The sequence below is a fragment of the Caretta caretta genome, chromosome 17, assembly GCF_965140235.1.
Source record: "Caretta caretta isolate rCarCar2 chromosome 17, rCarCar1.hap1, whole genome shotgun sequence".
NCBI lineage: Eukaryota > Metazoa > Chordata > Testudines > Cheloniidae > Caretta > Caretta caretta.
In genome coordinates, this window is record NC_134222.1 from 3,691,723 (window position 1) to 3,707,909 (window position 16,187).

The window sequence follows — 16,187 nt, forward strand, 5'->3', positions numbered from 1 at the left end:
CTTTCAATGCCTGTACAAACTTAGATGCTTCTCACCACAGGTTGGCTGGTTGCTCTTCAGCCTGCCTCTCCCCTTTGATCAGCGCTTCAGTTGCTTAGGGCTTGTCTACACTTATAGTTTATAGTGCTCTAACTTGCTGGCTCTGCGGGGTGAAAAATCACCCCCCTGAGCACAGCAAGTCAGTGCTTTAAAGCACTCGTGTAGACAGGCTCTGAGCAGTGCTCAGAGCAAATCCCCTTGTGGAGGTGGATTACCAGGAGTGCTCTCCCAGCACTCGAGCGTGACCATGTTAGCACTTCAAAGTGCTGCTGCAGGAGCATTCCTGCATTAGCTATTTGAAGTTTCCAGTATAGACATACCCTTGGTGTGGTGGTGTCTGGATGTAGGTGGAAGAGCATAGCAAATCTCTCCCTTGGCTTTGTGCATGTGTGTACCTCCTCCCCCCCCCTTCAGTGTCACGTGAGCATTACCTCACTGCAGTTCCAAACTGACCAAAGGAAGGGGGGTGACTCCCTTGAGAGTCTAACATTCTTTTATTGCAAAAAGAAAAGGAGTACTTGTGGCACCTTAGAGACTAACCAATTTATTTGAGCATGAGCTTTTGTGAGCTACAGCTCACTTCATCAGATGTTTACCGTGGAAACTGCAGCAGACTTTATATACACACAGAGAATATGAAACAATACCTCCTCCCACCCCACTGTCCTGCTGGTAATAGCTTATCTAAAATGATCAACAGGTGGGCCATTTCCAGCACAAATCCAGGTTTTCTCACCCTTCTGCTGCAGTTTCCACGGTAAACATCTGATGAAGTGAGCTGTAGCTCACGAAAGCTCATGCTCAAATAAATTGGTTAGTCTCTAAGGTGCCACAAGTACTCCTTTTCTTTTTGCGAATACAGACTTTTGTTCCTCTGAAACCATTCTTTTATTGCTGTTTAGGCCAGTGTCCTTTGTTCCTGTGAGGCTGGGCTGGGTTTGTCCCATTCCTGCCCTAATGAGGTGTGAACTGCCTCTCTGCTCTTGGAGAGTTTTTGCCTGGGCTTATTTTAAGCCGTGAGGATACGTTTTCAGCCTCATAACTACATACATGAAATTATAACCTGTAACATTACTGTAACAACAATGATCAGTGCATCATGAGCCTTCCGAGGACACCCAACATGACAAACTTTGCATTGGATGCCACACAATCATTTTACAAGGATGGACATGGGGGTGCTGGGTGTTCTCCCGAGGTACAGAGCATCATACCATATAATCAGGCTCTGATAACATCCTCACTGCTTCAAACTGCACTTTGTAATGGGCCTCTGCATTTCTGCTGATAGCTGTGGTTAATTTTTCCCTTAGTTGTCTTTTGGGTTCTGGAATTTTTTCTCTGTCTTCTGTGTTTATCTGATGCCCAAATACTTCAATCTGTTAAGGCAAAAAAGGAACTCTTAAATTGAAGACAATATTGTAGCAATATTTAATACTTTACATCTTACTTAATGAAGACTTTGAGTTGTAAAAATAGTAAAACAGGCTTTTTAAAAGATTTGTTTGGAAACATCTAAAAAAGGACTTTTACTATTCTGTAACAATCTCAGAATGTAAACTAAGACTTTGATAGCAGCAGGGTATTTTTTTATCAATGTTTTATGAAACAACATTTGCGTGGACTCTTCGTGTGTATTAATGGCCTACTTGCATTAATATGGATTGTTTCCCTCTTAGGCTACCAACTCTCCCAGCCAGTCGTTCATTTCCTAATGCAAGATTGTTTAAATATATATCAAATACATATCTAAATCTAAAACATTACCCTACACTGTTACTTTTCAGGAGGGGCATTAGTATTGAAACATGGCAGATTTTTTTCTGACCTCAGGAATTTGTTTTTGGGCCATGTGCCTTTTTTCTTGGGTTTCCTTCCCCATCGTTTATGATGCTTTAAGAGTCTGTGTTGTCGTAACCTTACATTATTAAAGATGGTTGGGTGAGTCTAGTCCACCTGCAATTTGTGCCCTGTTAAATCAGTTTTTTAAAAAAATCACACCCTTACATAAACTGCTGCAACTTTGTAGTCCAGGCCTGACAACAGTATGAGGATTAAGTGGCTGCATCATTTACACTGCTGCAGTAGTCACTGATAGAAGATAAACAGTACTTTCCCCCCTAAATGTACACTGCATAACCATAGGGTTATAGCATTAAGGGGAGAGGCAAAGGGTGAGTAAGCATATGTAATACCTCTGCATTTTTGCAGTCCTGGTTGTAGTTCCAAAGATGTTCTTTGGTAGCTGCATTCAAAGAGTCATGCTCAGCTGCATTGCTCCCATTAGCAACTGAAAAACACAAAAAATAAATTCCTTTTGGACACTGGGCATCAGAAACGTAAATTTACAACAATTTTAATTCCTTATGGAATATAATTGTATCCTTGAAGCTTATTTGGAATAGTGCTGTTTTAAACAAGACAAGCAGTTAATACCCACTTTAATACTAGGAATAAATCATTGGAACCTGTTCTCTCAGTGCAGGCCTGCAACTCTCTTTGGGGTTAACTAGACACATGGGCTTAGAGAGTCTCCCCTGAGGGCCTATTTTCTTAAGCAGAAGCAATTACATTTTAAGCCACAGGATGTCATCATTGCTCCACAGAGGTGCTGATTTAAAAAAAAACAACTTCATTTTTACATTTTCACTGACATTTGATTTTCATTGCAAGTTTTGTTCAGCAGGCTATAAATATAGAGCCAGAAAGAACACATCAAGTGAAAGGACAGGCAGGAATGTCTGTGAGGGGAGGGCTCCTGCCTCATACTGGGAATGAGGGGCGATCAACAGGTTATCTCAAGTGCTTATATACAAATGCACAAAGCCTTGGAAACAAGCAGGGAGAACTGGAGGTCCTGGTGATGTCAAGGAACTATGACGTGATTGGAATAACAGGTTTCAGAGGAACAGTCGTGTTAGTCTGTATTCGCAAAAAGAAAAGGAGTACTTGTGGCACCTTAGAGACTAACCAATTTATTTGAGCATGAGCTTTCGTGAGCCACAGCTCACTTCATCAGATGTGTCACATCTGATGAAGTGAGCTGTGGCTCACGAAAGGTCATGCTCAAATAAATTGGTTAGTCTCTAAGGTGCCACAAGTACTCCTTTTCTTATTGGAATAACAGAGACTTGGTGGGATAACTCACATGACTGGAGTACTGTCATGGATGGTTATAAACTGTTCAGGAAGGACAGGCAGGGCAGAAAAGGTGGGGGAGTAGCACTGTATGTAAGGGAGCAGTATGACTGCTCAGAGCTCCGGTACGAAACTGCAGAAAAACCTGAGTGTCTCTGGATTAAGTTTAGAAGTGTGTGCAACAAGAGTGATGTAGTGGTGGGAGTCTGCTATAGACCACCGGACCAGGGGGATGAGGTAGATGAGGCTTTCTTCCGGCAGCTCACGGAAGCTACTGGATCGCATGCCCTGATTCTCATGGGTGACTTTAATTTTCCTGATATCTGCTGGGAGAGCAATACAGCGGTGCATAGACAATCCAGGAAGTTTTTGGAAAGCGTAGGGGACAATTTCCTGGCACAAGTGCTCGAGGAGCCAACTAGGGGGGGCGCTTTTCTTGACCTGCTGCTCACAAACCGGGTAGAATTAGTGGGGGAAGCAAAAGTGGATGGGAATCTGGGAGGCAGTGACCATGAGTTGGTTGAGTTCAGGATCCTGACACAGGGAAGAAAGGTAAGCAGCACGATACGGACCCTGGACTTCAGGAAAGCACACTTCGACTCCCTCAGGGAACGGATGGCCAGGATCCCCTGGGGGACTAACTTGAAGGGGAAAGGAGTCCAGGAGAGCTGGCTGTATTTCAAGGAATCCCTGTTGAGGTTACAGGGACAAACCATCCCGATGAGTCGAAAGAATAGTAAATATGGCAGGCGACCAGCTTGGCTTAATGGTGAAATCTTAGCGGATCTTAAACATAAAAAAGAAGCTTACAAGAAGTGGAAGGTTGGACATATGACCAGGGAAGAGTATAAAAATATTGCTCGGGCATGTAGGAATGTTATCAGGAGGGCCAAATCGCACCTGGAGCTGCAGCTAGCCAGAGATGTCAAGAGTAACAAGAAGGGTTTCTTCAGGTATGTTGGCAACAAGAAGAAAGCCAAGGAATGTGTGGGCCCCTTACTGAATGAGGGAGGCAAACTAGTGACAGAGGATGTGGAAAAAGCTAATGTACTCAATGCTTTTTTTGCCTCTGTTTTCACTAACAAGGTCAGCTCCCAGACTGCTACGCTGGGCATCACAAAATGGGGAAGAGATGGCCAGCCCTCTGTGGAGATAGAGGTGGTTAGGGACTATTTAGAAAAGCTGGACGTGCACAAGTCCATGGGGCCGGACGAGTTGCATCCGAGAGTGCTGAAGGAACTGGCGGCTGTGATTGCAGAACCATTGGCCATTATCTTTGAAAACTCGTGGCGAACCGGGGAAGTCCCGGATGACTGGAAAAAGGCTAATGTAGTGCCAATCTTTAAAAAAGGGAAGAAGGAGGATCCTGGGAACTACAGGCCAGTCAGCCTCACTTCAGTCCCTGGAAAAATCATGGAGCAGGTCCTCAAAGAATCAATCCTGAAGCACTTGCATGAGAGGAAAGTGATCAGGAACAGCCAGCATGGATTCACCAAGGGAAGGTCATGCCTGACTAATCTAATCGCCTTCTATGATGAGATTACTGGTTCTGTGGATGAAGGGAAAGCAGTGGATGTATTGTTTCTTGACTTTAGCAAAGCTTTTGACACGGTCTCCCACAGTATTCTTGTCAGCAAGTTAAGGAAGTATGGGCTGGATGAATGCACTACAAGGTGGGTAGAAAGCTGGCTAGATTGTCGGGCTCAACGGGTAGTGATCAATGGCTCCATGTCTAGTTGGCAGCCGGTATCAAGTGGAGTGCCCCAAGGGTCGGTCCTGGGGCCGGTTTTGTTCAATATCTTCATAAATGATCTGGAGGATGGTGTGGATTGCACTCTCAGCAAATTTGCGGATGATACTAAACTGGGAGGAGTGGTAGATACACTGGAGGGGAGGGATAGGATACAGAAGGACCTAGACAAATTGGAGGATTGGGCCAAAAGAAATCTGATGAGGTTCAATAAGGATAAGTGCAGGGTCCTGCACTTAGGACGGAAGAACCCAATGCACAGCTACAGACTAGGGACCGAATGGCTAGGCAGCAGTTCTGCGGAAAAGGACCTAGGGGTGACAGTGGACGAGAAGCTGGATATGAGTCAGCAGTGTGCCCCCTTGTTGCCAAGAAGGCCAATGGCATTTTGGGATGTATAAGTAGGGGCATAGCGAGCAGATCGAGGGACGTGATCGTTCCCCTCTATTCGACATTGGTGAGGCCTCATCTGGAGTACTGTGTCCAGTTTTGGGCCCCACACTTCAAGAAGGATGTGGATAAATTGGAGAGAGTCCAGCGAAGGGCAACAAAAATGATTAGGGGTCTGGAACACATGAGTTACGAGGAGAGGCTGAGGGAGCTGGGATTGTTTAGCCTGCAGAAGAGAAGAATGAGGGGGGATTTGATAGCTGTTTTCAACTACCTGAAAGGGGGTTCCAAAGAGGATGGCTCTAGACTGTTCTCAATGGTATCAGATGACAGAACGAGGAGTAATGGTCTCAAGCTGCAGTGGGGGAGGTTTAGATTGGATATTAGGAAAAACTTTTTCACTATGAGGGTGGTGAAACACTGGAATGCGTTACCTAGGGAGGTGGTAGAATCTCCTTCCTTAGAGGTTTTTAAGGTCAGGCTTGACAAAGCCCTGGCTGGGATGATTTAACTGGGAATTGGTCCTGCTTTGAGCAGGGGGTTGGACTAGATGACCTTCTGGGGTCCCTTCCAACCCTTATATTCTATGATTCTATGATTCTATGACATTTTTACCTAGAGAAGAATGCAGTTACCCTCTTAACCTTACAGATGGGTGGTTCCTCCAGAACAGGCACATTGGTGGGGAAGTAGAACTAGATAGAAATGCTGTTTTGGATAATTGGGACCTAGAAAGACTTTTAGGCTTTGTCTATCAAGATACGCACTGCCCAGCATCAGAAGCTTATATCATCTTGAAAACAGTTGGGAAAATGTCCTCTATAATCCTTTCCTTGGATAGCCATGCAGAAGAGAGCAAATCATCCTCCAAGTAGTTTTCTATCAAAATAATTCAGTCAACTGATAATTCTTGTTAGCATGTAGCTAGATTAGATAGACGTAGTAATAGAAGTCCAGATTAGGAGAGGATTGGGTTTGGGAGCTATATAGATGTAGAAAACTTCAAATATTGTAATGTAATGCTAAAATTTGATGGAATTTTATAATTTAAATTAATACCATGAGAGGTTAGAACCCTGGTTATTAATCCAGTCCTGACAGAGGATATATTTAGTAATATCTTAATTTTAGATATGACATTCACTGGTACTAGTAAAGGGATATCCTTATATTTATGATATTTATGTAAATCAGCTTTTTTTTTTCAGTGCAGTGACCATAACAGGATTTGTCCAGAGCCATTATGTACCTGACATCCATGGTGTAGAATTATTTTTTGGTCTAATCTCCATTGGGGTGCACAAGTGGAGCAAGTCTATAGCAATCACTGTTTTGGAGATGGTTCTGAACCACTTACCCATGGTATAGATGGATAGAGGCAATATATATACTTAAACTTCAGTTACTGGTAAGTCACTTTTCTGTACTGCAAACAGCATATGCGATATATATATAGTATTAATCACAACAGAAAACTATTTGAAACTTATTGGTAAAAAGAGAAATATGATCAGTCAACAGATATTTCAGGGACTTTATTTGATTTCTAGCTTTTCAGAAAACCATATTACTTACTTGTGTTTGCAGCCTGCATTAGTTGTTCAAGTAGATCCAGTGTTATGGTTTTTGCTGTTTTGCCATGAATTTCCCTGGTCCTATTTGTGCCATCTGTAACTAAAGCAAAGGCTACAAATGTAGACTCACCACTTTTCAGGCCAGGAATAAATTTCTTAATCTCTTTAGAGATAAATAACGTACGGGTGATGAGGCTCAACCCTGATGAGGAAAGGTTTCCATGAAACTCCCTGATGGACAGTTATGGAATGATCTTACACAAAAGTTTTTCCCAGTCCCAGGCTGTTAGTTGCTGGTTTATGCTCTAAAACATGAAGGTTTATATCTTGTATATATTTGTATTTGTCCCTCTCTCTTGTGCTTCATTAAAAAAAAATATCTCCAGCTTAATCTTTCCATACTAGTGAAATAGTGCACTATACTGTACCTAAAGCAGCTGCCAATGGTGGTGGGTTAGTTAAGGAGCTATCCTGGTTATATTTGGTAACTCTAGACCAGCGGTTCTCAAACTGTGGATCAGGACCCCAAAGTGGGTCGCAGCCCCTTTTGAATGGGGTTGGCAGGCTTGGCTTAGACTTGCTGGGGCCTAAGGCTGAAGTCTGAGCCCCTCTGCCCAGGGCTAAAGCCAAAGCCCGAGGGCTTCAGCCCTGGGCAGCGGGGCTCAGGTTGCAGGCCCCCTGCTTGGGGCTGAAGCCCTTGAGCTTCAGCTTTGGTCCCCTGCCCAAAGCAGTAGAGTTTGGGCTTTGGCCCCCTCACCCAGGGCAGTGGGGCTTGGGCGGGCTCAGGCTTTGGTCCCCCCTCCTGGGGTCGTGAAGCAATTTCTGTTGTCAAAAGGGGGTCACGGTGCAATGAACTTTGAGAGCCCCTGCTCTAGACTAAATAACCCCCTCCAAGGAAAAATGCCACAAAAGGAATAGGGAAATCCAGCCTAAGGTAGCTGTGGATGTTCTAATTATTCATATATAATGCCTGATACTTTAAAAAAACAAAACAAAATACCTGATAAGCTCTTGGCTTCAGTAATATGTTGTAGCAATGAGTTCCACAAGTTAATTTTGCAGTATTGTTAGCCCTTCCTGGGAAGAGAAACACCTAGCTAACTCCTCTGGGATACTGAAGAGCAAGTTTGACTGATTTCAAAGGCAGCCCGAGTCATCAGCTGATTTCAAAGCTCTCCCCCAGTCCTTCAAAGCTGGAAGGAATGTGGAGCATCACTGATTATAAAAATAAGAGCCGATCAGATTTTTCCCCAGGGTACCCTCCATGTTCCCATAAAGCCTTTATGATATAGATGTGTACGTGATAAGAGCCATGTAACTTTCACTAACCTGTAGGAGGTGGTGTTTGTACTGGAGAAGGTTGAGGATGCAACGTCTGAGATGGAGTCAGGGACTGCAGCGAAGGTGCAGGTGCTGTGAGGCTATAAGAGAGGAAAGACACATTCTCATGTATTCCAGAGGCATACTCCACTGTGACACATGCTGTATTTGTTTTCCTGAAGTCCCTTTGCTGCTTCTTTCTATCACACCTTTTTGCTGATACTGAGGCAATGTGTTTTCTGTCTGAACGGTGGGTGATAACCTGCCTTTCATTGTCAGACCATCCCCTCCTTTTCACTCCCTGTCCTTTCTTTGTCCTACAAACTTGTGCATAAAGAGGGACAATAACAGGTGAATGAATTCCAGATCAGGAGATACCTGAGTCCTTCCTTTTGCTTGAGGCATAATATCATAAATAACATAAAAAGGATCCTATGTAAGCAATACAGATTTTCAGTTTTTATTTTTAAGTGAATTTGATGCTAATGAAACTCGTTGGCTTGACAGTCCTGAAAACTGATGTCTTCTCTTATCCACAGAATGGGTACAGCATGGTCAGCAGCAGTGCAATCTTTCCATGCACTCCCAACTAGTGTACCATAACCCTCAGCTGAAAGAAACCATATAGGGGCAGTGGATAGCTCAGTCTCTGTGCCCTTTGTGAATCACACTCTTAATCCTTAACCTCTCTGTTTAAAGGTGCCAGTTAGTGCCACTTATGTTTAGAGTCCTGCTCTGACACAAATTTATATCCACGGATGTAGACTGGTATCCGCAGAACCTCAGGGCTCTCCCAAGAACTGCAGCGGTGAAATGAGCATAATGCGGGGCTGCTGCTACCAGGAGCTAGCGCCCCATGCCGGCAGCTCCTCTGGCACAGCTGTACCGACGCCAGCCCTGCTTAGTGGGGCGGCACCAGGATCACCAGCAGCTGTCCCTGGTCGTGCTCTTGTGTTCAAGCGGCGCACACGCCCCCAGACGGGAGACGCAGTTACCTGCGTGGATGGGACGGGGGCAGGGCTGGGGGCGGTACAGGCACACTGGGGGAGCTCCCAGCATGCAGCGCTAGCTCCTGGTAGCGGCAGCCCTGCATTATGCTTATTTCACCCCTGGGAGAGCTCTGCAGTTCTACAGATACCAATTTATATCTGTGAAATATCTGCATCCATGGATATAAATTTGTATCTGCGCAGGGCTCTACTTATGTTGTTGGAGTTTATGAGGAAGACTCCATTCCACCAGCTCATTTAACAGGATTCATTCTCCAGAACTGTGGGGCAAAATTTCCATAGAACTGGAGGACTGAATGGCTCAGGGGATTGGTAATGATATAAAGCCACTTTCAGTCATTGGTTCCACTCAGAGACTACAAAATGTGTATCAGGTACAATAAGTACTTAGATAGTAATGACTTTGAGCTGCTGTCATCTTCGTCTGTATTCATAGATTCCAAGTCCAGAAGGGAGCCCTGTGATTATCTAATCTGACCTTCTGTATAACATAGGCTAGAGAACTGCTCCAAAATAATTCCTAGGTCATATCTTCTAGAAAAACATCCAATCTGGATTTAAAAAGCAATGATGGAGAATCTACCACAGCCCCTGGTAAATTGTTCCAATAGATAATTACCCTTACTGTTAAAAATGTATGCCTTATTTCTAGTCTTAACTTGGCTATCATCAACTTCCAGCCAGTGGATTGTGTCATTATCCTTATTTTACAGATGGAGAAACTGAAGCCCAGAGAGGTGAAATGACTCGTCCTAGGTCACCCAGCAGCCTGGTGGCAGAGCCAGGAATAGAACACAAGTCTCCTGAGTCTAGTTCTCCATCTACTAGGCCATACTGTGTGAGTGGAACTCTGACTGAAAGTGGCCTTATATCATTACCAATCCCCTGAGCCATTCAGTCCTCCAGTTCTATGGAAATTTTGCCCCATGGTTCTGGAGAATAAATCCTCTTCCCACTTTTGGTCATATGACTTAGAAATATTTGGCTGGAATTGTTAAAATATTTGTTACATTGTAGTTTGCTGTATTTCATTTGGGATTTTTTTAAGGCATTAATCACTCTGGTGCATTACAAAACCACTCTGGAAAGTCTTGGGGATGTTATCTTGACTAAGATCATTTTTCCCCCCTGAGTGTTCTCTTTGGTAACATATTGCACAGCATCTTACCTTCCCTCTGAGTATGCATCAATAGAAAGCTACAAGAGAAACAGAAAGCAACATTCTAAATCAAGATTTTTTTAAACAGCTTTGAGATTAGCTCTCTGCCTTCACTATGTCTCCAACTGAATACCCATGTCAGAGCTGTGGCGGGCCAGCTTTTCAATATCAGACAAGACAGAGTGGGCCTGGGAGAGTTTCACTCCTTCCACAAAGGTACCTCTCCCAGTCTATTGAACAAGGGTTCTCTGAGCTACCTCTGGAAGGTTGGGCTGTTTGGTAGTATTGTTGACAGAACATTCATTTGCATCAGTGTTAGTACAAGGCAGAATCAATGCTGCACCAGATCAGTACGTTTTCTCTGTGGGTAACTAATAAATCTAGAAGATTGAAAGGAATTAAATTAGGTTATTTATAATAAATTGCTTTTCTATAATGCCCTTCATTCAGGTATCTTAGAACACATATAAACATTAAACTTCATAACCCCAGTGGGATATGCTGTAGTAGTTATTGTTCCTACTTTGGAGATGTGTAAACTAAGGCATAGAAAGGGATCTGTGACTTGCAAAAAGACATATATTGAGACAGGATTAGAATCCAGGAGTATTGAGCCCCCAGCCCTCTGCTCCAGCTACTATAAAAGACTAATTTAATTCAAATATGGTTTCTCCATTGAATGGAATCCCTGAAGACCAAGACATAAGACACAGATGCTAATCAGAACACCCCAAACTAACAAACTTTACCAGAAGTTTCTGAGGATTATAAACTGATTGATGTGGAAATGATTGTGCTGTCACAAATGGAATTAAAAACTAAGATGGAGAATAACAAAAGCTTAATTAGTAAAGACCTTGTTTTCATGTATAAGTGCCTGATGATAATGAAGGAAGAAAAATAAATTATTTAAGCATCAACTTTTCTAAACAGAATGTTCTTAAGAGTTGGCGATGAGCCCTCATGGGCTCTTTATGATCTGTAGTACTTAGCAGTGTCCATTTGGGCTCATTTTAATAAATTCAGCTCTTTTATTACCCTCTTCTCCATGAGTCTTTTGATTTCAGCGTGCAGCCCATTGATCTGTGCCTCTGCCTTCCTCTGTATTTCATAGCGCAATTGTTTCTCCTGGAAGATGTAATTTGAGATGGCAAAAGTGAGTAAATAATCTAGACATCAAAAGCCATTTGTGTCTTCTGGCATCTAGTTTACCAGCAGTGATCAGGAAGGCAAAGGTCAGTGAAAATTCTGTTGCAACACTACAAGAGAACAAGCACAGAAAACATTTCTATTAGGGCTGTCACGCTATTAAAAAATTAATCACGCTGTTCAACAATCATAGAATACCATTTATTTAAATATTTTTGGATGTTACAACACAATACAAAGTGTACAGTGCTCACTTTATATTTTTATTATAAATATTTTCACTGTAAAAAACAAAAGAAATAGTATTTTTAATTCACCTAATACAAGTACTATAGTGCAATCTCGTTATCATGAAAGTTGAACTTACAAATGTAGAATTATGTACAAAAAATCTGTATTCAAAAATAAAACAAATGTAAAATTTTAGAGCTTGCAAGTCCACTCAGTCCTACTTCTTGTTCAGCCAATCGTGCATACAAACAAGTTTGTTTACATTTGCAGGAGATAATGCTGCCTGCTTCTTGTTTACAAAGGCTCCATGAAAGTGAGAACAGGCGTTCTCATGGCGCTGTTCTAGCTGGCGTCTCAAGATATTTGCGTGTCGGATGCACTAACGATTCATATGTCCCTTTGTGCTTCAACCACAATTCCAGGGGACATCCGTCCATGCTGATGACAGGTTCTGCTCAATAACCATCCAACATAGTGTGGACTGACACACATTCATTTTCATTGCCACCAGCAGAGGGTTGGTTTTCTTTTTTGGTGGTTTGGGCTCTGTAGTTTCCGCATCTGAGTGTTGCTCTTTTAAGACTTCTGAAAGCATGCTCCACACCTCATCCTTCTCAGATTTTGGAAGGCACTTCAGAGTCTTAAACCTTGGGTTGAGTGCTGTAGCTATCTTTAGAAATCTCACGTTGGTACCTTCTTTGCATTTTGTCAGATCTGCAGTGAAAGTGTTCTTAAAATGAACAGCATGTGCTGGGTCATCATCCAGGACTGCTATAACATGAAATATATGGCAGAATGCGGGGAAAACAGAGCAGGGTCACACAATTCTCCCCCAAGGACTTCAGTCACAAATTTAATTAACACATTATTTTTTTAACGAGCGTCTTCAGCCTGGAAGCATGTCTTCTGGAATGGTGGCTGAAGCATGAAGGGGCATATTAATATTTAGCATGTCTGGCACGTAAATACCTTGCTACAAAAGTGCCATGCAAATGCCCATTCTCACTTTCTGGTGACATTGTAAATAAGAAGAGGGCAGCATGATCTCCTGTAAATGTAAACAAACTTGTTTGTCTTAGCAATTGGCTGAACAAGAAGTAGGACTGAGTGGACTTGTAGGCTCTGAAGTTTTACATTGTTTTGTTTTTGAGAGCAGTTATGTAACAAAAAATCTACATTTGCAAGTTGCAAAGACAAAGAGATTGCACTACAGCACTTGTATGAGGTGAATTGAAAAATACTATTAATTTTAGTTATCATTTTTACAGTGCAAATATTTCTAATAAAAAATAATATACACTTTGATTTCAGTTACAACACACAATACAATATATGTGAAAACGTAGAAAAACATCCAAAATATTTAATAAATTTCAATTGGTATTCTATTGTTTAACAGTGCGATTAAAACGGCAATTAATTTTTTTGAGTTAACTGCGATTAATTGACAGCCCTAATTTCGATAATGATGCTCTGGGTTGTGTCCTATGGGAATTAAAACTATGTTGGGCAGATTTCTGAGGTTCTTGCTAAGAGTTCCATATGAAGGCAGTGGAGGATGGGGGGCGCTTATATGCTATTGGAGGTGGCCTCTTTAGACAACAGATAAAAATTAGGCCTCAGCAACTTGTCATTAAATATTTGATGGCCTCTTTTGTAAGAGTAGACGTTAACCGTGACATCCGGGCCACTTTTGAACTCGTGCTGCCTACAGTAACTAAGTTCCTTCTGCAGCTTCAGTTGGAGAAGCTTTTCCTCTCTTCCTAAGGACCTCGTTGTGTGGTGCTACTGCTCGAGACGGACGGCTGTGTCCCACCGCAGAGAGACTGTGTTTCTGTGAAGAGGAAAGTGACCCTGCTACATTGCAGACTAAAGCCTTTTAGGATCCTTCAGAATAAAGCTCTGCAGAGATGTAAGGGATTATGGCTGAAAGCATGTTATTTCCATACAGCTGCTGCTGCTGTGGAGGGGGTGAAGAGGTAATTACAACTCCAGTTTGACTCACATCCTGTATCAGCCATGCAGTTCCTCTTCCTCTCCGTTTCTCCAAATAGTGCCTGTGATAGTTGTTCTTCCAGATAGATCCTTTGTGCTTCATAGGTTCCTTTAGTCTCTTCCAGAAGCTGTAGTAGTCTGCCCTCTTGTTGCCTATCATTCCATTAAATAGTTAATTTCAGATGGTGGGACTATTTTTTTTAAAAGTATAGCTCACTTAACATACACAGGTTACATAACATTCCCAAACTATGCATCACGGGAGGGTTTTCAGACAGTGTTTAAGATGTCCCCCCGCATGACACTGTATATTATATGAAAAATGAGTGCTTGGAGAAGGGGTACAGCTACCTCCATGCTCCTAGTTAGCAGTAAAATAGATTCTTTGGTGGAAATCAGACGAGGGGGCATGTGATGGGGGAGCCAAGGGGCTAAGAGTAGAAAGTCATAAAGGCTGGAGCAGTGTGATGGGGAAGTGCTATTGTAGTCCTAAATCTGGGAATACTGGGATTGTTTTGGGTTGGGCTTTTTTTTTGGGGGGGTGTGTGTTTTTACCTCTTTTGTTCCTCTTCTCTAAACCTTTGCAACCTTTCTTCCTGTTTCAGTCTCTCCGTGTGCTGCCTTTGAAACATCTCACATTCCTCTCTGCAAACCACAACATATTGATTTTTTTTTAAAAAGGTATGTGTGGGTTTCCACCTCTACTCCTACATCCGAGACAGAGCCCCAAGTGTACCTTTTCCTTCCCCTTACAGTTTTATTCCTTTCAGTGCCTCCAAGTCTTATATCTGGCTTCAAGGGTAACCATGCACCTGGCTTTGAAGTTGGTGTTCTTGTTTAGATTGTCTTTTCTTGGTCTGCTCGTCAAGAAGGCAAGCACTGCTGGCTGGAGGCCTGGGGACCCAGTAGTGTGCTCTTGGGCTTGATCTCCTTATTGGCACTTGCATTAAGTATTTGCACACCACTGAGGTGATGCCAGTGAATGCATTAGTCTTCCTTAGAACCATTTCTCCTGAAAGGAAAGAAGTTATCCCCTCACACCTTAGTGTAGTAGGGATACACACCACTAACTGCAAACCATTTAGGAGTTAACAGTGCAACCACCCATTGTGAGTCAGATGCCTCAAGCTTACATCCTGATACAGTCACAACAACCGGACCGGTGCGTGCATGTGAAGGAGTTGTGTATGTAAACGGGCTCCACTGATAAGCACTTCTACGAGCCAGGAGATGAATCTTAGAATTGAATTAACCACATACACCCAGTGCTACTGCTGCTTTGCTTTCCCATGTCCCTTTAGGAAACTATAGTGCATAGTGCTCTGTAAAAGAAGCCACTGATCAGCAGAGCAAGCACAAAATAAATTTTATTGAAACTCTCAATTTCTCCCTTTTCTAGTTGAGAGTGAATTTCCTTCCCCAAAATGTGCCTGGGAAAGGTCTCCAGAATTCCACATTGTTTTGGTTCCTGGAACATTTAAGATGCCGCAAGCTTGCAGAGAGTTCCCATAAATGCAGAAGACTAAGTAAAACTGCATTTAATTCTGATTAACGAGACAAGCTCAGGGAGGTAATATATTTTATTGGACTAACTTCTTCAGGTCTTCTTTGAGCTCTATGTATACTCAGAAGCTTGTCTCTCTCCAACAGAAGTTAGTCCAATAAAAGATATTACCTACCTTGTCTCTGTAAAATCCAGGACGAATACAACTACAACTTTAATTCTGAGTGTTCTGCTAGCGTTAGGTTTAAATATAGTAATGTGTAAATATCAGGACTTGAGCTCACTCATCTGCTCCACAGAGAGCGTTAACCTGACAAAACCACAGTGGGTAATGATTTGCTCATTAGCGTACTTATAGCATTGATGATAAAGTGGAGTATGGGAGGTTGCCAGTGGATGGTGCTAAAGTTTTTGTTAATGATTGTATTTAGGGAAGGACTCTCTAGGAAAATGGGAGCAGAGGGACAGGAAGAGAAACTTTTAAAGTCAGTGGTTGAGACAGCCTCTCTAACTCCATCTACCCTCAGGGTGGGTAGGAAATCACAGGCCTGTATTCCAGGGCCTGCGGTGTGCATTATCCCCTAGGCTCCTTAGAGGTAAGGCTGGTAAATCTGTTTCAGTTCCAGGTATAAAGTGGGAATCTTTGTATACTTTTTGCTGTTCACGGAGGTTGGATAATAATGAAGCTAGAAGGATCAGTTTCACTGTTTACAATCAATGTCATTCTCTGGCTCTCACACACTTAGCCCAGTGCTGTTGGGTTTGTGACCCAAACACCTTAGGAAAAGATTTAAATTCCCCTTTCCCTTCAACTCTTCTTTAAAATTTACCAAAAGAAAAACTGTGAAACTACTCCCAGGCTTATGCAATGAGCTCTCTGTAGGCCTCTGCCTGCATGAAGCTTATTGCAAGATTTGTGTCAAAATCT

General features: G+C 42.6%; 2 protein-coding genes across 11 annotated transcripts in view; one reads left to right on the forward strand and one right to left on the reverse strand.

Annotated features, from left to right (window-relative positions):
• Positions 1–858: 858 nt before the first annotated feature.
• LOC125623962 (uncharacterized) overlaps positions 859–16,187 on the reverse strand; it is a 54,313-nt gene continuing 38,984 nt past the window's right edge. For 6 of the 9 annotated variants that reach the window (XM_075120928.1, XM_075120929.1, XM_075120927.1 and 3 more), the window contains 7 exons: positions 13,766–13,908; positions 11,419–11,508; positions 10,390–10,418; positions 8,221–8,312; positions 6,893–6,991; positions 2,235–2,329; positions 859–1,418 (listed from right to left, as the gene is read on the reverse strand). In XM_075120928.1, coding sequence (XP_074977029.1) covers positions 1,248–1,418; positions 2,235–2,329; positions 6,893–6,991; positions 8,221–8,312; positions 10,390–10,418; positions 11,419–11,508; positions 13,766–13,908 — 719 coding nt within the window. In that variant the 3' untranslated portion in view covers positions 859–1,247. Of the gene's footprint in view, positions 1,419–2,234; positions 2,330–6,892; positions 6,992–7,891; positions 8,085–8,220; positions 8,313–10,389; positions 10,419–11,418; positions 11,509–13,765; positions 13,909–16,187 lie in introns of those variants that run through there. The other 3 variants (XM_048824144.2, XR_012665379.1, XR_012665380.1) reach the window with 3 other exon arrangements.
• Positions 14,383–16,187, forward strand: part of LOC125623959 (transient receptor potential cation channel subfamily V member 2) — a 33,804-nt gene continuing 31,999 nt past the window's right edge. Inside the window, exon 1 of one of the 2 annotated variants that reach the window (XM_048824129.2) lies at positions 14,383–14,436. The gene's annotated coding sequence lies outside the window, so the exon portion shown is untranslated. Of the gene's footprint in view, positions 14,437–15,767; positions 15,856–16,187 lie in introns of those variants that run through there. The other variant, XM_048824131.2, reaches the window with a different exon arrangement.